General features: G+C 36.6%; 4 protein-coding genes across 7 annotated transcripts in view; 2 read left to right on the forward strand and 2 right to left on the reverse strand.

Annotated features, from left to right (window-relative positions):
- The first annotated feature begins 2,057 nt into the window (after nucleotides 1-2,057).
- On the forward strand, nucleotides 2,058-2,687 carry LOC137247232 (uncharacterized). The gene is made up of 2 exons (XM_067778341.1): nucleotides 2,058-2,208; nucleotides 2,290-2,687. The coding sequence occupies exons 1-2, from the start codon at nucleotides 2,139-2,141 to the stop codon at nucleotides 2,589-2,591; spliced, it is 372 nt and encodes a 123-aa protein (XP_067634442.1). The 5' UTR covers nucleotides 2,058-2,138; the 3' UTR covers nucleotides 2,592-2,687.
- A 3,187-nt stretch (nucleotides 2,688-5,874) lies between these two features.
- OstDelta (oligosaccharide transferase delta subunit) lies at nucleotides 5,875-11,009 on the forward strand. Of its 2 annotated transcripts, none has more exons than XM_067776927.1 (5): nucleotides 5,875-6,026; nucleotides 6,217-6,455; nucleotides 9,080-10,114; nucleotides 10,179-10,425; nucleotides 10,482-11,009. In XM_067776927.1, the coding sequence occupies exons 1-5, from the start codon at nucleotides 6,014-6,016 to the stop codon at nucleotides 10,880-10,882; spliced, it is 1,935 nt and encodes a 644-aa protein (XP_067633028.1). In that variant the 5' UTR covers nucleotides 5,875-6,013; the 3' UTR covers nucleotides 10,883-11,009. The 2 variants fall into 2 exon arrangements, with proteins under 2 accessions (XP_067633028.1, XP_067633029.1); XM_067776928.1 differs by having other exon boundaries at nucleotides 10,485-11,009.
- A 1,054-nt stretch (nucleotides 11,010-12,063) lies between these two features.
- LOC137245767 (prenylated Rab acceptor protein 1) lies at nucleotides 12,064-16,651 on the reverse strand. The gene is made up of 4 exons (XM_067776934.1): nucleotides 16,200-16,651; nucleotides 15,924-16,130; nucleotides 15,666-15,859; nucleotides 12,064-15,611 (listed from the first exon to the last, which is right to left on the reverse strand). Exons 1-4 carry the CDS (start codon nucleotides 16,286-16,288, stop codon nucleotides 15,514-15,516), a joined length of 588 nt encoding a protein of 195 aa, XP_067633035.1. The 5' UTR covers nucleotides 16,289-16,651; the 3' UTR covers nucleotides 12,064-15,513.
- A 3,282-nt stretch (nucleotides 16,652-19,933) lies between these two features.
- Nucleotides 19,934-24,555, reverse strand: part of LOC137245762 (neurofilament medium polypeptide) — a 47,746-nt gene continuing 43,124 nt past the window's right edge. For all 3 annotated transcript variants that reach the window (XM_067776926.1, XM_067776924.1, XM_067776925.1), the window contains exons 6-9: nucleotides 23,659-23,828; nucleotides 23,371-23,605; nucleotides 22,521-22,914; nucleotides 19,934-21,367 (exon numbers count right to left, since the gene is read on the reverse strand). In XM_067776926.1, coding sequence (XP_067633027.1) covers nucleotides 21,173-21,367; nucleotides 22,521-22,914; nucleotides 23,371-23,605; nucleotides 23,659-23,828 — 994 coding nt within the window. In that variant the 3' untranslated portion in view covers nucleotides 19,934-21,172. The remainder of the gene's footprint in view (nucleotides 21,368-22,520; nucleotides 22,915-23,370; nucleotides 23,606-23,658; nucleotides 23,829-24,555) is intronic.

Consider the following 24,555-nt stretch of genomic DNA (forward strand, 5'->3'; position numbering starts at 1 on the left):
ACCTCCGGGCTGAACAACGAGCAAGGTGCACATGGTGGGGTAACACTGAGAAGGTGGATGTCTGTATAAGAGCTTTCCAAGCTGCACAGGAGGGATCCATTACAGTTTAAGAGATAAATGATGAGCTTCAAATGAAGTTATTTTCAAGGCGAATTCATTACAGGTGGTGTTATCCCATAAAGGCAATACCGAGGCTAATTCAGTACAGGTGGTGTTATCCCATCAGCTGATTGCTTGTTCTTGATGATTTTCCATACAAAGCCTTGTACAACAAAATGTCAGTTAATCGAAATCAATGAAAATTTTCTATTGACTTGACATTCTTCTGCACGGCGAATTGGTTGAATTCGCTTTGCCACCACCTGGTATGGATTCGCCTTGCTTACTACTATTTCAGAAAACGGTCTCTTCTGTTTTTCACCTTTCTCTCTTCATTCGTATTCGTAATGTGTGGGAGTTTTCAAAATCAGCTGTCACTATATAGAACACCTGGCATTATTACATTATGGAGCAGGATAATTGAACGGTTTACTTCACCTGGTTATTCCACCATGACCATACTATCCAGCTAAATAAGGCTGACAGGGAGAATAGCTGTCACGAATGACTAGAGAATGGAATAAAGGTTTGTTTTATGCTCGCGCTCAATAAATCGAATCGCCCCGAATTGCCCACTTGTGTTTCAAACCAATTTTTATTTTAAATGTGTCTTGAGAAAATTTGACTACATATTAATATTCATTTATAAAATCTAGTTGATAGAGCAAATATGTATGAGCAGCTAATCAAGTGAACATTTTAAAATATATAAATAATTCAATAAATCAGTCGGTTACAAAAATGTTTGAAAGATATTATTGAGCACATGATTTAAGTAATCGAACAGCAATTGAACAGATGAGGCTGTTTACTATTGCGAATGTATTTTCAAACATTCGCCACCTGCAGAAATTCCCAACTGTGGTACGCATTTTGAGAAAGCCATGCTGGCGATTGGCTAACTGAAGGTTTGTGAAGTTGTACGGATTATTTTACCCAAGCCCATTTTCTGGTCGATTTTTTGTAGCTCAATCAAAATCGTAAGGCAGTCCTTTTTCTTTATCTGGCTACTTTCTCCGGTTTCTTGCCTGCTTTTATATATAATTCATAGAGGTGGGCATGTTATTTTTATGTATTTTTTTTTGCTGTTCTATTGTGAATAATTACCCTGCAAAAATTGTTGGATTACGTCTTCCATTTTCTTCATGTTGGAGTACTCTAACAATATTCCTTTGCAATGCGTTTGCGGACCACCATCAGCCGATCATTGCTCGTTTTTTTACGACCGTGATCACGACACGATGACGATCGAACAGAGTTGCCAAAAGTAAAATATTTCATACAAATAACTGATAATAAAATTATACTATGGCAACTCTGATAAAATGCAACCGCGCATTGCTTTTATGTATACCATGGCGGAACGATACAAGGTGGCGGCATGGGACAGCTGACTATAAACTTTTTTCATGATGTATACATACTATAGTATAGAGAAATATTAGTTTCTTTATTCACGCAAATGCTAAAGAACATAAGAATTTCATAGTATAAAATATAAAAGTTGTATTGCCCCTCATTTACTTTTATTTTAAATTAAATTCACTCCGATAATTCTTTCCGACACAATTCCTCTTTAGTACTTTGGCATATGATCCTCTGTGGGTGCTCCATGGAGTACTACAGTGAAAGTACTTTGGAAAGTATTCTCACGCATTTATTCTATGGAATACTCACAAACAAAGCGAGAGTGGGATCACCTACTCCTCTCCTAGGGCATCGCAATGTTAATTGGAGCACATTTTTTGTATGAATACAAATTAGTTTTGGAACACTCCTATACTCCTAAAGGAGTATTCCTTACACTATTTATGGAGTACTCGCGTTTTTTGAAGGGTATTATTTTTTTTATTTTTTCTGGCTGGGAATGTCTGACATTGCATTTTCATTTCCCTTGGTAACTCAAACTTGTTATGTCAATAAAAATCAATTTGTTTATTTGAAATTGATACAAAGTTTTAATAAAAGTTCACTGGCATATTTTGTACTTTTATTTATATATTTTACATAACTTTTTTCGTTATTCCCAAATAAAAAAAATGTGTTCCCAAGAACAACATAGTGAAATGAAGGATAAATTCAAAACTCCAAAACTAAAAAAGCCTACAAGTGAGTTAGAGAGAATATTGGATTTTTAATCAAAACTAGCTGTTTACGGACTTATTATTATTTTTTTTTTTTTTTTTGTAGCTACCCGTGCGCGATGCTATGAACAATTTCTATGGCAGGAGCTTTACGATGAGTATATTCGTTATAACGATCGTATGCTAAATATAAAAAGTGAGAAAGCAAACACAGAATACTTTGATGAATTTTGCAAGAAAGTGCCGAAGGAGGACATTGGCGAAAAGGAGCGCTTAATTAACATGTATCCTTTATACAGTACTAGTGCTATAACATTATGGAACAATAATGGGGATATAACTAAAGACTTCAAAAAACGTTATACCGTAACAAGGCCGGTGCAAGAACAGAGAGAACAGTTCGGTTAAATAACATACATATTTTTTTTTTTAAACTTGATATAATCGCTGGGATTGTTTGATCTCAATGTCACGTAATTCTTCTTCAAAAAATTACAAATAACAAATAAAGAGCATACATTCAGAAATAAATATTCATACTTCTAACAGATTCTTGTAAAATTGCATTTAAAAGGAACATCTAGTAGACTATAGGATATTCTCTAAATCTTCAAAGTCTTGAAAATGTGCCTGTTGCATAAAAAGTTATTATATATGTATACTAGCAGACCCGGCAGACGTCGGTCTGCCCTAAATTTGGCCTATCTGCATATATTTTAAGAAGCTTTTTCCATCTAACTCTGCCCTCGGCCTCTTCACTTTTTCCTAATCCTTTTATTCACTCCTCCGTCTTTTTCGCTTCATCTATCTCCATCTTCGTCTCATTCTATCTCTCAGTCTATCTCTTTTGTTCCAGTCCCAGTCCCAGTTCTAGTCCTAATCCCAGTCCCAGTCCGTCTCTTGTCTACTTCTCGGAAAAAAGGATCGTAAATACTAATATTGGCAAATTTATATACCAAATTTCAGGCAAATGGAATAGGACATATCGCTCATTTGCTGCAACGTCGTCCTAACTCAAAAAACACAATTTTACAGGAGAGCCGTTCAAAAATTTTAACTGCCATATGTTGCGCATATAAAGGCATATTTTTATTGTTATAACACGTGCTAAATTTTTAACTGATCACGGAGATTTTTTATACAACATAGATCATGATATTGGGTACGTTTATATGTTATTAGCTCAAAAGTCATGTTTTTTGAGTTATGACGACGTTGCAGCAAATGAGCGATATGTAAATAGGTATGTGGGTATTATTAATTCATGCCTCTATTTCAGCTTCGCATGCATATTTATCAGTTTTGCCAGGTTGATGCGACTAAATCGAATATCACAATGAAAATTACTTTAGAGCTCCCAGCAACAGCTTTCATTTGATAACCATATTACCCACACATTCTTGGGGTATCCGGGTCCACGTTTTGGCGTATATCTCGAGACCCTAGTCACCCAGCGGTATAATATATTACTCTGTACTAAAGCACTCATCAACAGCTTTCATTTGTTATCCATATTCTACAAACACATTCTAGGGGTACCCGGGTCCACGTTTGAACAAAATCGACCGACACATCTCTTCAAACACCGGCGACCAACTAACAGACATTTTAGCCTTTCCTTTTATATATATAGATTTTTATTTTTCACACTTCACTATAATATTAAAACGAAATGCGGATATTCGTTGCTTTTGAAATTCGGCTTACAAATTGCACATGAATTAAAAAAAAATGTCTTAGCACTTCTAAATCGCGGGTCCCCTCAGAAACCCGTGTCCCGATGGTTATCCCCCCCCCCCCCCCCTCCTCTCCTCGGGCCTGGTGATGTGCTATACTTGATATCATTCGCCATAATATTTTTTATTGATAAGCACGTTGTTTAATTAAACACCAACCAATTACACGGAAGTATATCCGCACCATCTGATATGAGTGCCGGTGCGTATACGTAACATTTTGTTATTACGTATAAACATATAAAAAAATTTGCAATAAAATAATATTGCGACTATAAACCTATCCTATATTTCAAGTTAGATCAAACTAAACACGGGGTGCAAAGCAAATTCAAAATCGGTTCAGTAGTTTAGGAGTCCATCGCGGACAAACAATGTGACACGTGATTTTTATATATAAAGATATATTTGAAAACACCCTATAGCAGCAATTTTGAAAGAGCATCTTACTTACCTCTTACCATGTGCGGTGGAGTCGGAGGTGAGAACTTGTTGCAGCGTCAGAGCCCGAATATACCACACCGGATGAGGGTTAGGCCCACATCCTTTAGAAAAACAGACAGATAAACAGACTCCTAACTTGAGGAGGATTCGTTCGATGTAGAGCTGATACAGAAGCCGCCAGGACGGAAGGCAGTGTGAGAGCTGCAGTCATGATCAGAAAACATTTATATTCATCCAAATCCCCATAAAAAAAATTCTTACAACAAAGCTCCCTTATTCAAATTCCCTTTGACCGAGCTTCTAAAAAATATCCATTATCCGACATAAATTACAGAACGGAGTGCCATATACTCCAGAGTATTATATAAATTTCTCCTGACAAGGATAGCGATACTATAAATTTTGGGCCAACGTCATGTGCTTGATATCACATTGAGTGCTGAACAAACAAAGAGGAAATGGAGGAATCCTATAGCATCCTATCGAAGAGGATAAATGGCTGTATATAACAGAGATTGTCCTTTCATAAGATAGGTAGGTTCTCTCTACCCTTTAATTTATTAGGTTCGTTGTAGTGAACAGTCCCCCGAGGCGCTTCCCGACACAAAGATATTTCTCAAAATGATGTGGAAGGCCAACTTTCTCAAATCGCGCTACAAATTTGAACTTTTCTTGGTTATTCTAAACGAAAGCATAACACTCTTAATACACGTCAACAAATATCTATTGGGATATCAAAACACCCATTTCTTATTTCGGTTCGTTAAACCGAAAACGGAAGTCAAAAGCGAAAAAATAACGCCGGAGCACTCCCAAACCGGGTTGGTCAGTAGTATTTTTACGCAAAGCACATACCTGCATAAGCAGCATTCGGTCGCGCTTAAAAAAATTCCCCTGGGTGGGTCCAATACTGGTTTGGAGATCAACATTTTGTTTTTGTGGGTGCAACAAGTTCATCAAAATTACACAACCACATGCAATTTTCAATTTCTTTGGCAAATTCGTTTTAACAGAATCAAAATATTTAACTTCCGTTTTCGTTTGTCGGGACTGGGCAAGAAAAAGAACTTGAGACTTAACAATTTCTCGAAGCACTGTTAAACATTCTCACACAATACAAGAAAAATACTTGCTAACATGTCTTTTGTCCTATTTATTTGTTAAATAGCATTTTCTACTGTGAAAAATGTTAGAAAAATGCCAACGAGTGGGAAAAATATTTCCCTAGAAAAATGTGAAAGCATCCAAAGCAAATGTCGAGTTCACCTTCTTGTGCATTAAAAACAAAAAGTTTGCTACTTTTTCATGTTAGATGGCGCCCATGTTGCTCGTTTTGCCGTTCTCCCTTAAAATACGTGCAATCTACTCATCACACTCAAGATTGCGTTAAACGCTTTTCACACAGATGTCACTGTGCATGCGGTATGCGCCTAAATTTTAGAATTGTACGCCAAAGCAACCTTGCAGATGGTCATCAACGTGAGTGAGTAGAGGCACTGCAGTATATATCTAGCTGTTCTTTCGCACTTGTTCATTTCAAAGATCAAATACCTCGTTGACGTGTCTGTCTTATATCCGTGTTTTCGGCCGTCAGTCGGTGTGGAATTTTCTGTAAAGTTTAGTAAAAACTGGTTAAATCGGTGTATTAAAATGTTCAAAATAGGTAAATAATTTAAATTCTACAAATATTCAAACGAAGAGACTTGTTTGCTATATCCACGTTTGCATGCAAAAAGCCGGTTCGGTCAAATAAGCAGTCGTGCCTACGCCGGCTGCATTGATGACAGAAAAACATTTGTTTGTTCTTAGCGTCAAATGGGCGTTAAATATATCTTTTTTTTTTTTTAATTTAGTACTGATATACACTACACTAGCGTTTGCTTGGACACCAATTTTGGGAGCGCGTACCGTACCAGGGCATTTGGAACAAAGTGACCTCAACCGGATGCAGCGTGTTTTTGCCGATGGTATCACATCGAATGACCTTCAATCAATATACTATTCCACTTTAAATATACAGGTCACTGATGCAACGGAATCGGCTGAACTGTGCTCTAAAATACAAAAAATACATGGAGAATCTAAATTAAGCGTAAGTTTGTTTTGTTAGTAATGTGGTTGTAAAGACGATAAGTTTTGGAGAGGTTCGGTGGTATGGCAATGCTTGGCTAACAGATATGGAGCTATTGCATTCGTGCACCCGCCTTCACTCACACTTCATCTGTTAGTGCAAAACTAGCACCCTCACTCAGCCATAGTGGTAGTGAACCTGAAATTTTGTTCTCTAAGATTTAGAAGCTGGTAGTGAAAATATTTTCAGCTTCAGCTTAGTGCACAAATATGTTTCTGGCCGTGTGTTCCATTAGTGCACCATTAACGATTCCGAGTAAAAAATGAAATTTGATAGAGAAATTTGTGTACGGTTTCTTTTATGTAAATTATCACTTCCGTAAAATTATTAACTAGTATTCAAGTAAATTGTTAAAAATTTGGCATTTTCATCACTCGATGGGAAATAAATGTTACAAAACTTTCAATTTTTTCATAGAATTGGATCAGGTCCACCTTGGTCTCGTTCTGGGATTTAAAGTAGTAAAGTGGTCGGCCCGGGGAGGTGAGAGGCGCAACACCGCTAAGAAAAAATAATTTTTTTTCTGCAAAAACCAGAAGCCTTTGGAAGAGAAAAAATTAGTTATTTTATTTATTGTCAAAGCGTGATGCACGAATGAAAAATTATACTGATTTTCCTCATTTGAGCGAAGAACAAAAAGTCCAATGAAATTTTTTCTATTTCATATTGCAAAGAAAACTAGTTTCCCCATGGCAAAAATGTTGTCATTACATATGTCCTGTTGTTGTTGTTGTTGTTGTAGCGATAATGTTGCTCCCCGAAGGCTTTGGGGATTGTTATCGATGTAATGGTCCTTTCCCGGATACAGATCCGGTACGCTCCGGTACCACAGCACCATTAAGGTGCTAGCCGACCATCTCGGGAACGATTTATGTGGCCACATTAAACCTTCAGGCCATCGCCTCCCTCCCCACCCACAAGTTCCATGAGGAGCTTGGGGTCGCCAGAGCCTCGTCTGTTAGTGAAACAGGATTCGCCGCGGATATGTGAGGTTGACAATTGGGTTTGGAAAAGCTATATATTGCGCTGGCAACCAGAAGGGTTGCGCTACATAGCCCCTTGAATCTGGTATTTTAGTCTCCTCTTACGACAGGCATACCTACCGCGGGAATATTCTGACCCCCCCAACCCGCTGGGGTACATATGTCCTGTAATAATACATCATGCATGAGGTGGATAGGTAGAGAAAGTCAGAACCATGGTTGGTTTCCAGGGTTAACCAGAGCTGTTTAAAATAAAGTTTTTTTAAGTCACATATTTCTTCCTTTCCATCATTGTATTTCTATAAGCTCTGACTTTTGAAGCATCGTTGCTTCATCTCATTTACGTCAAAAGTCTGTTTCCATTAACCTTAGTTATGGATAACGGGATACTCTGAAGATCCAGCTTTCAGTTGCTTTGACTAAAACTTTTCCATTTCCACTCAGGAAAAGGAAATTAACCCCCCACAAAAGGAAATACAGACCAACAACGCCTGTTTTCCTGCACGCAACACTTAGGCGAGTATTGTCAAATGCGACTCCATTTTGTAATAATGATTTTACATGTCTGGTTTTATTGCGTCATGAACCATAAGGAAGTTTCAAACTTCATGAGGTAATGCTTGGTAATACATGTATGATCATCTAGCCTATGAACGAAAAGGTGTACGAAGTTCTCTAAATCGCTGTCATAGAAAGGTGATGTATGCGATGCTTGCCACCTTACGGTCTGTATAAACTTTAATTATTATTATAATCTGATGCTCTGCCATCTTTACATGAATTAAGTCTACACTTGATTTTTTATTTTTTTAATACGAGTTAACGCCTTTTCATATTAGAGTGACGATATAATAAATTATTTTTAAATTTCGTTCCCTTCCTAACGGGTACATTCCTTCAGAATAGAGTTGAAATGTTTTTATATCAGCTATGCGAAGTTGTTTCATTTAGTGTAGTGCCGAAATCTTCACTGCCACTCAGCTTAGGTAGTTGAAAAAATAATTGGCTGCAATACATTTTTTTAGTCGTAGCAGAGAAAGGCAGCACTGTCACTTAGCTGAAAAAAATAGTAAAACTTTTCCAATATATATTGCACTCCAAATTTATACACCATCCCCAACTATGTTAGCCAGATAAGAATCCTGTCGGGCGGAACTATTTGATTTAAACACTGCGAACCTTGTTTTTGGTGTGATGGGGTCACCAAATGAAGATGGAAAAGAGAGATGAAACCTGTCTTTTACACAGATCAACCATTGCATAGGACCTCACATCCATTCTCGGTCGCTTATGTTACTAAATTATGTATTTCGCCCCTCTTGCTAAAAGCATGAATGTGGAAATTTCGAATAGGTTGCGGAGTTGATTGAAGTACAAAATACGTGAATGGAGCCATAATATCAGAGGTTGGCTGGAAGTCGTCTACTTGCCACGACATATTTTTTAAAAGTCCGTCGTCTAACCTCTGATTATTTTTTATAAATTTTTTTTTTTTTTTCACATTACGCGAAAAAAAGATGTTCTAATTCTAATTTACTTAAAATTATTCCCCACTCGGACAATACAACAATCTTTTGATGTCCAATGTATGCACTGCTTCAGGAATCTGAAAAAGATTTTTACCTCATTGGCTCGATTAAAAATCTGCGATGCAGAGAAAAATTTACTGAAGCATTTTTGGCTAAAGTTTACAACGCATTTAAGATGGATGTCGGCTCTTCTCAGGATATTTATTTCCGTGTTGCCTCCTATAAGCTTTTGGGGGTAAAGATTGATGATCAAACTATCACGAAGCTCGTAAAATCTCTGAACGAGTTGTTAAAAAAGGACGATTCAGTAATTAGTTTGGGTTATGCTTTCAATGTGGCAAGTGAATTGGGCAGCTCCGCATCATTCGTAGCAGATCGTGTTGAGGATGCTGTCGTACAAGCTGATGAAGTGGATGGCAGAATGTTACAATTCGAGGGCGGTCTCAGCATAACTGCACTGGTCATTAATGGAATATTTCGTATCACAAAAACTTTCAATAAAGCCCCACCTTTAAGTGCAGATCAATCTGTAAAGTTTGCTACATATTTTCTTAATCGACGCTCCGTACAAACTGCTAAAGGAGCACACGTACTAATTGAGGCTTTAAAAACATTAAGTGGCGCGGGAGAAATTGCGCCCATTTGTATACAACTTATAGGAAATGGCCAACTGCAGGCTGATGATCCTGTGCTGAATGTAGCGATAGTTGATTTATTGGGAAAAGCTCTTACAAATCCACCACAGAATGTGCATGGAAAAATAGTATTAAAAAAAGATAAGACAGTTCTTGCTGAAAAAGTGCTGCTAATATCAAAGTCATCAGACAAAACAATTTATGCAGCACAGCTTTCAAACTACAAGCCAACACGCGGTATATATCTGGCCGAAATCAATGCAGATAACACGTATACACAGACTATGCAGTTCAAGGTGCTTGGCAGAGTAAAAGTACATTCCTTAGAAATTGGTGTAGCTGATTCGGACGCAAGTTCGTCTGTTAAAAAGCAGAGTGTTCTGTATCCACAAACTCTTACCGAAACATTGAAGGCAGACACCACACAAAAATTATTACTGAAATCAGTACTAATTGACGAAAGTACAACAAAGGTACATATAATTTGATTTGAAGTACTCTTAACAAAGACATAAACTCTCTCAACCATTATTTCAGGTTATTACAGTCCATCAAGCATTCGTACGCCTATCAAAAGCTGACACAAAAGAAGAAATAATATTTGTTGCTGAACAAGATAGCAATAAAGCTTACAAGTTTGATATGGATGTAGGTGCACATGGTGCCGAATTTGGCTATAAATCTGGGAAATATGAGCTTTATTTAATTGTCGGCGATGCATCGATTTCGAATTCATTCCAATGGCACGTAGCCAATATTCAACTCAAATTTGCACACGAATCAGGTACTTACTGCTCATACTGCTTGTTGAATTTCTAAAATCAAAAATTTTTTTTTTAGCAGTTTCTCCTAAAAAGCTGGTAATCAGAAGCCCACTCCCAGAAATAGAGCACATGTTCCGTCCACCAGAAAAGCGTCCACCACGTTTGGTGTCTGATGTTTTTACTGGTTTGTGTTTGACACCTCTTGTTCTATTATTTATATTCTGGGGAAAATTGGGCATCAACGTTTCTAACTTCAACTTTGTTCTGAGCACAATTGGCTTTCATACAGGATTTGGTGGCATATTGGCGCTTTTTACTATATTTTGGTTAAAGCTAAACATGTTCCAAACATTACGATTACTAATTCCTATTGCAGTATTTACATTTTTATGTGGAAATCGGCTTTTACGGCGTATATACGCGCAACGTATAGCAAAGTCACCATCATCATCGTCCACCAGCGCAGTAAGCTCATAAATGCCCTTCGAAAGGGACGGTTGTGTAAGATTTATTATAGTAAATGTCGGTTTTATTTGGATAAACAAAACCAACACTAATAAAGAAATAAATAAGTTCGCTTCATTTGAAGTGAAAAAAATACAAATACCAGCACAGTTCTTCACTATTTTCTTTAATTATTAAACAAAAAATCCGACATAAAATGTTGTTTCACCAAGTACGTCGTTTGATTGCGCTTTCGTGAATGAATAATTTATAATAAAACAATGGCTTGAATTTATCCTCTTTCTGCTTACTATAGTGTTTGTATTTGAATATAATATATGGGATATTGCATAAAAGGGGAGGAAACGGTTGGCACACAGGGGTTGATGATTCAGCATTCGTTATATGAATGAAATTATCCAAACTCTTGTTTCCTTTTTTATAACATATTCTTAGACAAAACTGACGTCGACTTTCAACTAGGAAACTCACAAGGTCTATTCGTCGTATGTGCTATGATTTGAAACCCGTCATATATTTTTGTGAATGATCCCCTGAAATTGCTCCACTACGATCAATTGTCGGCATCTTGCTTTTCAAAACACGATCTGATATTTCTTAGTTACAACTTTCAAACGTCACACATCCAATGTTCCTTTACGTATCGTGATTTTAGAAGCATAGATTACAGTTCCCTTAATGCAGCGGTGGAGTCGGTCGAATGGAGCTTGATTCGTACGCTGACATCGGTCGATGATCAGGCATCATTCCTACAGAACCATATTATTAGGCTTTTCGACAACCATGTGCCAGTGAAAATCAAAGCTGCTACACACAATAATACCTGTTGGTTTAGTGCCAATCTAAAACACTTAATTCACCAGCGTAATTCACCTTGCTTACTCACGCCGGAAAAGATACAAAGCTAAGCAGACATTTTATAATAACAAGTTTAGTGCTGCTTTGAGTTCGAAGGAAACCTGGAAGTCGATTAAACATATTGGTATCGGAAAATCCAAATGCGATATTTCTGTCCTCCCTGATGTAGACATTAACGAGATAAATATAAATTTTGTAAATCTGCCAATCTCAACTGACAATATATGTGCTTACAATTATTGTATTCGCGCTAATGTTGATTTTGGTCCTCTTGAGTTTGCTAGTGTCGATGATTGTGATGTCGTTCAAGCCATTCTTTCAGTAAAGTCTAATGATATGGGGTTCGATGGTATATTTATTTATTTATTTATTTATTTATTTATCAGTCTACAAATTAAACAATTATACAGACCAAATATACCGACACTTAAATCTCAGATGTAATACACGATATAAACAACATAAGCATGTCCGAAATTTTTAAAAATAATTCTTCCTAAGATCCTTCCTCACTTAACCTACTTGGTTAACTCTGTGCTGACGTCCTGTGTATTTCCCAAATGTTGGAAAGTTGCTAAGGTAACCCAATCCCCAAGCAAAACAAGGAGTATAGACCTATAGCTATTCCGCCTTTCCTTTCCTAGGTCGTCGAATGAATTTTGCACTGCCAGATAAATACTTATGTGCAGGATAATAACCTTCTCACAGATTCCCAGTCTGGATTCAGGTCAAATCGTAGCTGTAAAACGGCGCTCCTATCGGTGATAGAGGATACTCGAGAACAAGTTGACAAACATTTTACTGCTTTCTTGACTCTTCTCGACCATTCAAAAGCGTTTGACTCGGTCGACCACACCGTTCTCTGCAAGAAGCTGGACAACCTATTTTTTTATTTAATTTCTCCAACTGTGCAACAGCCCTAATCAGATCGTATTTGGCAGACCGAACTCAGGCAGTAAGTGTTGGTAGCAGAAAGTCTGACTTCGTCAGTGTTTTAAGAGGAGTCCCAAAAGGCTCAATCCTTGGTCCCCTGTTATTTGTTTTGCATATAAACGATTTGCCTGGTGTTCTCAAGTATTGTAATATTCACATTTATGCTGACGACGTACAATTGTATATGTGCTGTCCTAGTGATCGTACCAGTTCATGTATTAATAACTTAAATTACGATTTGTGTCAAATTGGTACGTGGGCTTCTATGAACGGCTTATGTCTTAACCCTAAGAAGTCGAAATGTATAGTCATTCATAGAAGGTCACTAGATAAAAGTGGAATCGAAAATTTAATTTTAGACAACACTATTATAGAATACGTTGACACGGCAAAAAATCTAGGTGTAGTTTTTAACAAAACCTTGACATGGAAAGATCACAACTTCCGCACAGTGGGAAGTGTATGGGATGCTTCGTACACTCTGGCTTACACAATATTTTACTCCGTTACATATTCGTATACTAATAGCAAAAGCGTACTTAATACCTACGCAAATTTTTGCCAAATTGTTGTGCTGGGATGAATTGCCTAATAAATACAAATACAAATATATGCTTTGTTGTTTCTCATAAACAATTTGAGTGAATAAATACAACTGGGCAGCCAATGTACATATGAGTGTCGTAATCATGTAAAATTTTTGTTGTTTCCATTGTTTCCAATATAAAATTTGATTCAAGCATCGCACAAACGGCGAATAGGATACCTTTTGTGCCTAACTGTAATAAATAAAAGTATCAGGTGTTTTAAGTTATTGCCAAATAAATTATTAAAAAAAAATTCAAATGGGTTTTCGAATAAAATACAAAATAAATGCCCTTAGATTTAAATAAAAGATTAGCCACTTCATAAATTTAGATTTTTTTGAAAGCGTTACAAATGACATTTCTAGATGCCGCCGTAGTGTGGTGGTAGAGTGCTCCGCCTGCCACGCCGAAGATCTTGGGTTCACACCCCGGGCAAAGCAATATCAGAATTTAAGAAACACGTTTTTTTATTTACAAGCTTGTTTTTTCAAGCGGGGTCGCCACTCGGCTGTGATTTGGTAAACACTCAGAGTGTATTTGGCCACGAAACGCTTCTCAGTGAAAACTCATCTGGATTGCAGATGCCGTTCGGTGTAGGGCCAGTCCCGCAAATTCGTAGGAAACATTAAAAGGAGCACGACCAAAATTGGAAGAGAAGCTCGGCCTAAAATCTCCTTGGAGGTTACCGCGCGTTACATTTATTTATTTTATTCAAAATAGTGTTAACAACTGTCGTATTATAAAAAAGGCAGCCGGTTCTATGTATCGCAGCGATTCTGGATTTTTCCCGACCAAGGACTGACATTTCAGTGTAACCCCATTTAATTTGTTGCGTCCCCCACCAAAAATTGTCATCCTCCCAGCAGATCCGGGAGGGTATCGTACCCAAGAAGGGACCTGTGCCTGATCCTGGTCCAGAGAAGTGGTTCTGCTGCGTTTGCCGGAAAATAATCTTTTTAGGATGTGACCGCCATAAACGCATGTCTTCAACCTGCCCCTGTCCACCCTCGTCATCCCCGAAAAATGGCCAAAGTGGATCCGGCATTAAAGTATGGGAAACCAGGAGATTCTCATCGTCCGATATGTTGTTGTTGTCGTCCGATATCTCTCCTATTGCCAGTGGCCAAGACATTTGAAGCCATTCTGCTTCCCTATTTCAATGCAAATTTGCGCCTTGCCACAATCATCACATTATAGTTATGACTAGAAGCGGCCGCATGAGCTTCTGGCGCCATGTGGCGCGAGCAGCAGCGGGTACTTGTGGCTTGCTGAACAGCGCAGACTAGACTAGACGCTCTTGAGCGTGAACAGCAAGGAGCCACAAAAGATTAATAAAAGTTACGAGTTTCGTCGGGCTTTGGGGTCTAGCCCAGAACATCCCGTCCGATGCAACCATCCCTTAGCCGTGACACACTGACAAGAGTGTGACCGTTCTAAAAATATTCTTTTCCGGCAACCGCAGCACAACGATTTCTCTGGACCGGGATCAGGTACAGGTCCCGGATTCCGTTCTATACCTTCCCGAAGCAAGAGAATTTGGCGCAGTCCCGCTGCAAGAATCTGCTGGGAGAATGACAATTTGTGGGATGGACGCAACAAATTAGGGTTACACTGAAATGACAGCCCTTGTCGCCCGCGTCGCTCCGGTACACAGAACCGGCTGCCTTGGGAAGCTTTGGATTCCTGTTGGAGGATATTGATGACAATTTGTGATTGGTCGCGCCTATTGATGCGGCGAAGCACTGCCAGAACAACGACAACAACTACATAAGATAAAACCAGACCTTGTGAATTGTCTATATTTTTTCATACGTATTAAGTTTGGCTGTAATGTAATTTATTAAAACGGCAATTTGTAGCCGGAGTATAGTTGTATGGTTCGAAAAAAAGGATATGTGCACTTACATATGTAGTATAAAAAAAAAAAAACAAATCTTAGTACAGTATCATACAAGAGTTAAGGCCTAGCTTGGCTTTCGTAATGACTTGAAATAAGTTTACATTGACTTGAAATATGTTTCATTTCACTTGCGAAAAATTGTTTCGACCTGGAGACGCTATATGGAAAAAGGCAACTCGGTTCTTTGAAATCTGGGTTTTTGCAATTTTTTAATTGGACGAGCTACTTTGTAATATATTGAAAATATGAGCTCCATTTAATTTCTGATATATTAACGATATGGGTCAATTATATTATCATGCAATGGGTGGATTCGCCATAGTTTGATTGCGAATTTTGTCTATGGCATAGATCTGCAAGATTGTTTACACGACTTCGGCTAAGAATCCTTCATTTTCCTCAGTTACAATTGCATCGATATTGTAGAATATTGCGTGTAATGAGATTACAAAACATGAAGCACCTATAATGTAAAACAAATGTTACATCTTCATTTTTACCTATTTAAAAAGCGTACCTAGCGTCCAGAATAATGCCGCACCGGCGCCTGCTATGAACAATATAGGCACAGATGCAATGTTTACTGCCATTATTTGATGATTGGTGGTTACTTGGTGTCCGAAAATACTAACAGGTGTTTGGGCTTTTTTGATTCTATGACTTGCAAAGGCCACAGCAACTAAAACCACTAAGATTAAGGGTGATGTGATGCTTAAAATTAAATAATGAAATTATATTACAAAATATACTGAAATCAAAAAGTTTTACCACTTACAGACAGTATATCATCAAAATGACAAATATAAAAATATAATTGCTTTGGAAGTAGCTAATATTGCGTACAAAGCGGTTCGTCAAACGTGGCATACTCGCTGCAGTTTTGAAATTGGCTGTGTTTACAAACTCCGACCAGGGACGTATGGATCTACGTATGAGCTGTAAGAGCTCCAATGGACTGGGTATGTTTTGAAAGTTTGTAAAACTGAAAATTAAGGAAGAAAAATTAGATTTAGAACGTCTAATATTTACACATTATTCGTTTAACCCGTACCTGCTGAAATCAAATGAAGGCTTTTGTTGGTCATCGGGAACATTCATGTCGCCGCTGATCTCCACTTTGACTTCATCCATCGTTGACATTACTTCACTATTATTCAGTGTTCTTACTAGAATTTATATGGAATTAATTCAAGTTTGCTGACGCTGAAGTTTCTCCTTTATTTGTTTTTCTTTTAGTTCTCTTCGTTTGCCCAAATAATTTTTCGGGATTCTGCGATGGTTCAAATAGGCAAATTAAACATACATATTTCCACACAAAATAAAATTGACTGGCGTTCTTTTATTTTTTCATAGCAAAGTACATTAAATTTATTTTTGTTTGAAATTTAATAATGCATTACGGAATTTAGCAAAGTTTTGGAAAATATGCCAACTTTTTTACCTTTGTAAAGCAACAAAATATGTCTGTTCAAATTGTCAAAATCTGTGTATTGGGGTTGGTGCGAATGGTATGGAATGGAAACATCATTGTAAATTTTACCAAGTAGCGCAACTAACAGCTGATCGGTGAAAATTCGCACATTCACACGCACAGTTCTCGACTCAGTTTCAAAACAAAACTTTAGATTATTTAATTCAAATTTTAAAGTGAGATAATCCTTACATATTTATGTATACAGAATATATATGGCGTTTTTGTTGTTATTAAAACAATAGTTTTATTTATATTAAAGCTTTTATCATTTTTTTTTTTTAACTTCGAAAAATCTCCGAACACCATTCCTTCATTATATGACATTCGACTGCCTAGTCCACTGCCTTCCACTCTATTCGCAACATAACCTCTACTTAAGCTGCCAAACTATATAGTAAACAATGGGAAACATAAAACCAGGGATGCACCTTAACGTTAAGCTAATCGTTTATCAAAAAATTTCCACCGTATCTGTTGAAACACTTCGAAATATTATCGATAAAGAAATTATCAAGATAAATTGTATCTCGTTTTTAACCGAAACGAAAAGCTTTCGTTAACGTTAAAAACGTTAACAAAAACGTGATACTTTATGTTTGAATTGTGCTGGCAATGCTATAGCCATGGTGAAGCCGTAAGGTGGTAACAGCGAGCGGACATACACACACAAACTCCATGTAATTTGTTTGTGTAATTCGTTGGTGGTAATGTCAAAAATACTCTGAGAAATGTTCGTACTGTCAAAATTCATGAGAAAAGTTGCAATCAGCTTGGCTAATGCTTTCACCTTTAATGACTCCGCCATCAATCAGCTTTGCCAGCATAGTTTGAAAGTAATAATCAACATAAACGATTTGATTTCGTTTTGATATGGCAGAAAACGAAACAAAATCATTTCGTTAATTTGACGTTATAAACGTTAATAAACGAAACGAAATGACCTTGTTTCGTTTATTAACGTTAATTATCGTAACGAAATGATATCGTTTCGTTGGTTAAGCATGCCTGCATAAAACTTAGCAGTTTTTGTATGTGTAAGTAAAATATTGCCAATGTGTTGCTTTCATTTTGAGTTTGCCATCTCCTTTTGACAATCCCTTCGACCATGCAATGACATAAATAAAATCAGCTGATGATATGAGCCAATCAGCTGATGAGATGAGCCAACCTGTACATAATTGAAACATGATGTTAACACAACTATCCCCATGTTTCAATGGGCAGTGATCCAGATGCCGATAGGAGTTTAACACGCAAAAGATAGGCGCCGCCATATTGAACACCCTGTCAAAACGCTAAAAAATAGCCATATTAAACATCCTGTCAGGCTGTTGACAGATAAAGCGGGAGTCATTGGTGCCGTATGTCAAATCGTTGTAGTCGTATCCCTAAAGCTGCAGACATTGGTGCTTTATCGGTAACCGTATCGGTAACCTTATAAGATAAAGTTTTTTTTTTTCTTTTATTTTTTACATGACATAGGGAATGATACAGGGAATGGTAATACTGGTAGCAGCAAAATACAATGCACCCGGCCCTAAGGAAAAGAAAATCAGTCGCCACCTGTAACTCCAGACAGTTCCAACAACAAATGTCGCTGGAATTCGGTATTTTCAGCCTATATTTACTGTTGCTGATCGGGATCACTCGCATTCCGACAGCATTAATATAACAATAAAATTATATGATGTGTAACCAAAATAAGGTCAAACAAAAGTTGGAGCAGGGGGATTGGAAACACGTCCTTTTCAACCTCCCAATATATTTTGAGATGTGCTGATCGCAATCTTCATGCGTTCCGACAGCGTCTTTACTAAACAAAGTTGAGGGGTGATTGGGTACACTTCAATTTCAAACATCCAAAGACATGTTTAGCTGTGTTGATCGGAGACCAATACATTCCGACAGCTTAAAATACAAATATAATTGAAATATATAAGTTCCAAATTTTGTTGCCTTAAGCTGGGAGCCCTGGAGGATTGGAAACGCGTCCTTTCCAACCTTCCTTAAATGACTGGCTCCCAGACTCGTCCGTTTGTTACGCCAGTAAATATGCTGATCGGAATCACATGGCATTCCAACAGCATATTCAATAGAAATAAATGATATAATAATGAATTGTACTTAGTAGTTTATGTTTTAGGCCTAAACAGCTGTAATAATAAATAAATTAAATTAAAATTATAACAGCTGATTCGACCAACCTTATGAGAATCAATGCAATCGATTATTGGTGCCGCTAAGGTCGTAACCGTATCAAAGAGGATAATCCGAGTAATCCGAGTTTTTAATTTTTATTTAGCACACATATAGTAATAGGAGTAACGCTCCTGCCAAATTTCATCATGATATCTTCAACGACTGCCAAATTACAGCTTGCAAAACTTTGAAATTACCTTCTTTTAAAAGTGGGCGGTGCCACGCCCATTGTTCAAAATTTTACTAATTTTCTATTTTGCACCATAAGGTCAACCCACCTACCAAGTTCGTCGCTTTAGCCGTCTTTGGTAATGAATTATCGCACTTTTTCGGTTTTTCGAAATTTTCGATATCGAAAAAGTGGGCGTGGTTATGGTCCGATTTCGTTCATTTTAAATGGCGATCTAAGATGAGCGCCCAGAAACCTACATACCACATTTCATTAAGATACCTCAAAATTTACTCAAGTTATCGTGTTTACGGACGGACGGACATGGCTAAATGAATTTCTTTCTTCGCCCATATCATTTTGATATATAGAAGTCTATATCTATCTCGATTAGTTTATGCCGTTACGGATTACCGTTATGCGAACAAAATTAATATACTCTGTGAGCTCTGCTCAGCTGAGTATAAAAATGGTGTTTGCTGAAAGCAACTAAAGTTATATTTTTCCTTTTAGGTTATTGGCAACAAAACAAAATCACGCCTTCGATGTAATCCAGGATACATATATTTATATGTATATGTAAGTATTTTACTAAAATAATCCTTGTTGTTGTTTGTAATAAATATTACTAAATAAATTCAGCTTCGCTCCTGAAGAAGATAAGGTGCTTAGCGAAACGTCGAGCCGAAATAGTGGAGTTTTATTTAACTTTGCACTAAGCAAATAATGGTCAAAAAGCTTATTTCTACTGCTGAAAATCACTTTTAGTTAGTTGCTATAATATTTGTTTTCTACCAAAAAACAAGTTTTGGTTGCCCTAATGATTAATTTACTGCCAATAAAACAATTATGTTGATGAATTGTTACATTTAGTTACCTTACATTACAGTTACATTTCACTTTTTCAGTAATTAAAAAAAAAAGATCAATGTAAACGGATGTATAAACTTTTTAAAATCAGTTTATTGAGTGAAAACGGAAGTTGATTACAGAACTGATTAATAATGTCAACACCTCAAAAGAAATCGTATGTCCATGGCATCTGTATTCATTTTTTAGAGATGCTTCTTGTCTTCAGATATAGTTTAGTATTTTTATTGTGTCTAAATATTTTTAGGTAACAATTTAAATTTGTTTAGTAATTATTAAAATGAAAATAAATAATATTATAATTTACACTAGCTGCCAGGAAATTTCAGAATATATAGTACATACATATATGTACGTATAAAGTTATTGTATTGATTTATTGTATTTGTTCAAAAATCGTTTTAATTTTCTGACTTTAAATTTCATTTGCACGACTTTACTTTTTGTGTGAATTCTGAACTTATAAGTAAAGAGTAATCAATTCGTTGGTTAAATGAACCATTTCTCCAAATCTGGATTTCCTTTTTTTCCAAATACTTGAATAGTTTGACTTTGCTTGTATAGATACATACATACATATAAAGATAGACGATAAATATTTATTATTGAAGAGTATTTTTTTTAATAAATTCAAGTTACACATTTAATATAATAATTAATGAAATTTTTTATTTTGTGTATGGTATATTGGTTTTTCTTTTTAAATAACAAGCATTTTAATAATTCACAATCCTCATTTTTTCGAAGTTTTTGTTGTTAATAATAAATACAAATACATAAACATACACACGTAAATATGTATGTATGTATGCTTGCATGAATTCAAATTTTTAAATTTTCTCTTTCCACATTTTACATACACAAACATATGTTTATATTTATTCTCACATTAAGCTTTTTTTGTATATGAAAATTTCGTAAATCTTAGCAATGTTTATTGTTCTTATTTTTTTTATTGATGTGTGCACACTTTTACAAATAATTTGTTACACTTTTATAGTTTTACATTAACCTATGCATGTACAATTAAATCGGAAAACAATATTTTAAAATTTGTGTATAAACCATAATATTCTTAAAAAAAAAAATTTACTTATACTAGCAGACCGACTTCGTGATTTTATATTAATTCTCTTCATTCTTTAACAATGGAAGAAGTGTTCTTATTACTTACTCTTTCTTCTTAGCCCTTCTTTAAAATTTTGACACCAGCCTCATATTTCCAATGTAAATATAATTAATTATCCTCCTTGGTTTTTTTTTTAATTTTTTAGTTTTATTTATAATAATGAAGTTTTTGTTGTAGTGGCGTCTATAGACCAATTTCGCGCATAGCACCATGTAAACAAGAATTCTTTAAACATTCTCTTGGTCCCAGCTGGGGTGCGGGTGTGCCACGTAATACCATTAATATGGAACGCGCTGCAGCTTGACAATCATTGTTGTTGCCACAAATAGAGTCGGCTTCAGCCAAATATTGATAATCGCAGGCCACTTGTGATGTACCCTAGAATGATTGAATTTTAAAAACTTACAAACACAAATTTGTTCCAAAGAACGTAAATTAACGAGAAGATTCAAGAAGCTGTCATCTAATCGACCATGCCATTTGTCCAAGCGTAGAAAATTAAACATACCGTTTTGTTTTTTGAGAGGCCATTCTGATGTTCAAAAGTCTGGCCCTCGAATATTTTCACTGAAAAAGAGAAAATATCCTATTTTTTTCCTAGTGTTTCTCCTCAATCCCGCAAGGACTCCCACGAGACAGCGTCCTGGCAAAACCCTAATCACCATTGGTAGATGAACCCTAGTGAAATAATTTCGTCAGACCACCTGCTATCCACTTCTGGCCATGAGGATGTTGCTGTCCTGCAACAGGTGGTAGTATTCGCCAAGCATTTGCAGGAGCAGACCACAGGTGAACAGCGGAATTCAAGTTCCATGCAGCCACGTACATCCAGTTCATTTGTATCTATGCGGATTAAGAGATCGCCTGGCAGTTGCCCATGATACTGCTATGGCTCGGAAACCAGACGATCCAAGTCTCAAACTAGTTCTATGTAATCACAGGCAAGGTTTGGCACCATCCATCGACCATGTTCAGTGCGCTCCAATAGACCAGCACCCTGTAGAGCGCAATCAGCTTGACTTCCATACCCTTGGCGATAGTCCCCAGTTCCTACCGATGTCTCACTGTAGTAGTATAAGTGTATGGAGGCTTTCGTAGGCCTATCCTCCACGTTAAAGAACCAGTGCCGCTTGCCAGAACAGAAGCTCGTAAAACCCGAAATAAGGAGGATAGAACAATTATTTGCTCCTAGAAGAAGAGACGAATGACTAATCGGTCTAAAGTAACACGTAAGATACTTAATCAAACTATAAATATTGATATTATGGGCTAATATTTTGAGAGCTTTTGGGTTGTTGAGCGTGGTTCCAAAGAAACCAAGAAAAATAAGTTTTGAAACGCACAAATGAATATAATTTCAAAATTTCCCTGTTTGTTTTCGATTAATATTTATGGTCACCCCTCTATGTGAGACAAATTAATCCACGTGGGGAATTCCCTACATGTAAACTGATAGCACGATGGTAGGCGATGTTGACTTCTCTTGTTATTATCACCTCTCTGATCATTCAGGCATTCCCCAAATACTTACACATAAATAACAAATCTGATGTATACCACAAATTGGGAGGAGTTCTTGATTAATATCACCACTCAAAAGATCAACGCCACGACAACGCTCAGCCATCGATTCAATTAATGGACATTGATTTGAGCCAATTATGTAGTTCTTATTACCCAGATAAGCATCGTTCAGAGATTCATAATGGCCGGGTCCGATATCTTCATCTGTATCGGTGAACTCGTTTGGCAAATCAGGATAACGTAAATAGCCATTACGCTTCTTTTTATGTTTTTTCATTGCATCCGAATCCTCATTACCATCTCCCATGGAATCATCGCTTTTATTGGACGTATCAGTTGTGCTGGTGCTCATCATGGAGTTTGAGTGAATTTCCTTTGTTTTATCACGGTCTGTTTGCAAGCTGCAATTGATTTTTATTAAGCTTTTCAGTTGAAATGTTATCAAATTCATTTAATAATTTGGGAAAAATTTAAACAACGTGACATTGGGACGGACAAGGCGACAGCTTTTTTGATTATACCTTGTAAATCTCTTCAAAGCCTCCTCTCCCGTGAGTGGTATTTGAACCCGCAGTCCTAAGATGGTTGAAGTATTACAAACGCATTCAGCCACGTCATGCCTTAGTTGTTATAAACTTATCCCAATTGCCTTCTTTGCATATTTTATTCTTAACACAGTACATACTTCGTATGTTATCATGTGTTAAAGATATGCTGGCAGGTTTCAAAGAAACTGGTATTTTTGATTTTGTTCTATTTATAGAACTACAAAGAATTAATGGTGTCTTCTTGAATGAATTAAGCGGGTATTGCCCTAATTGCTTTTAATTGTTTTAAATGTATCAAATTCAACTTACACAATATTTTCCAATTCATCCGTTGCTTGCTCCTTCTTTACAGACAAACGTTTTTCCAGCTCATTTTCACTGTGGTCTTCAGGTTCAATAACATTGCGCAATAAATGATTCTCAGTTTCTACGGACTGTCGCAATTTATCCAAGGCGCGACGCATTTTTTCTAAGCTATAGGCCGTAGCCAAGCGTGAGAGCACATGATCCTTCAAGCGCCGTATTTCATCGGGATTAGCCATACCTAAATTTGTTTCAATTTAATTTATGATATAAGCTATTGTTAAGTTTATTTACCTTCATGCGCTCCTGTATATTTGATGGTCTCATCGATGATAAAATCTTCAATGGATTGTAATTTCCTATCCATATTGTCTATTTTCTCTGGACTCAAATCACGTTTTTTCTTTTCTTGTTCAGTGTTGTCGGCATTGTCGTCGCTAGCGCTCCGTTTTTTAACTTCAATGCTATGGGCAGATAATTGTGTAGAAATAAGTACACAGTGCTCCTAAACTAGAAATTGGTTGTTAATAAATGGCACCAAAATCTGATTTATACTTCCGTTTAATACAATAATTAGCTTGGCCTCTAAAATGGCTTTCAAAGAGGCATATAGCACTTTATTTTCTTAGTTCAAAAATTAAATTTTTAATTGAGTTAAAAACCGATTTTTTGCCGCTTTACAGATACACATTAAGTAACTATTGAGAATTGAGCACACCCTGAATATTCGAACATTTATTCTTTAAAATGCAAGAGATCGCATAAAAAATGTATGAAAGCTCTCTCCAAGCTGCAAACCCTAGGGGCGTCAAACCAAACTTCTATTACTAAAATGCAACTTTACTTGGATCTTGGATGAAAGACATTTAAAAAAGTATTTCACAATATTTGTGCGACTCCTGGACTATTATGAGGTGATGACCGCGAAATTTATGCATTTTCACTGTGATCATTGAATTCACGCTTAATACTATATTTCCTACGACTGTGCCCATTATTAGCTTTATGAAAAAATTGTCACGAAGCAGTTAAATTTGGCAACCTCGAGATCATCACAATGCGACCTATGTATAGTGGTACCTAGAATTTCTGAATACACTTTCTATTACAAAAATGCAACCTAATGTGAAAGAATGAGCTTTTAGGCAAACTATTTCACATTTTTCACAGGGCCTTTTGACCTATAAAAAG

The sequence above is a fragment of the Eurosta solidaginis genome, chromosome 3 (assembly GCF_040869045.1).
Source record: "Eurosta solidaginis isolate ZX-2024a chromosome 3, ASM4086904v1, whole genome shotgun sequence".
In the NCBI taxonomy this organism is placed as follows: domain Eukaryota; kingdom Metazoa; phylum Arthropoda; class Insecta; order Diptera; family Tephritidae; genus Eurosta; species Eurosta solidaginis.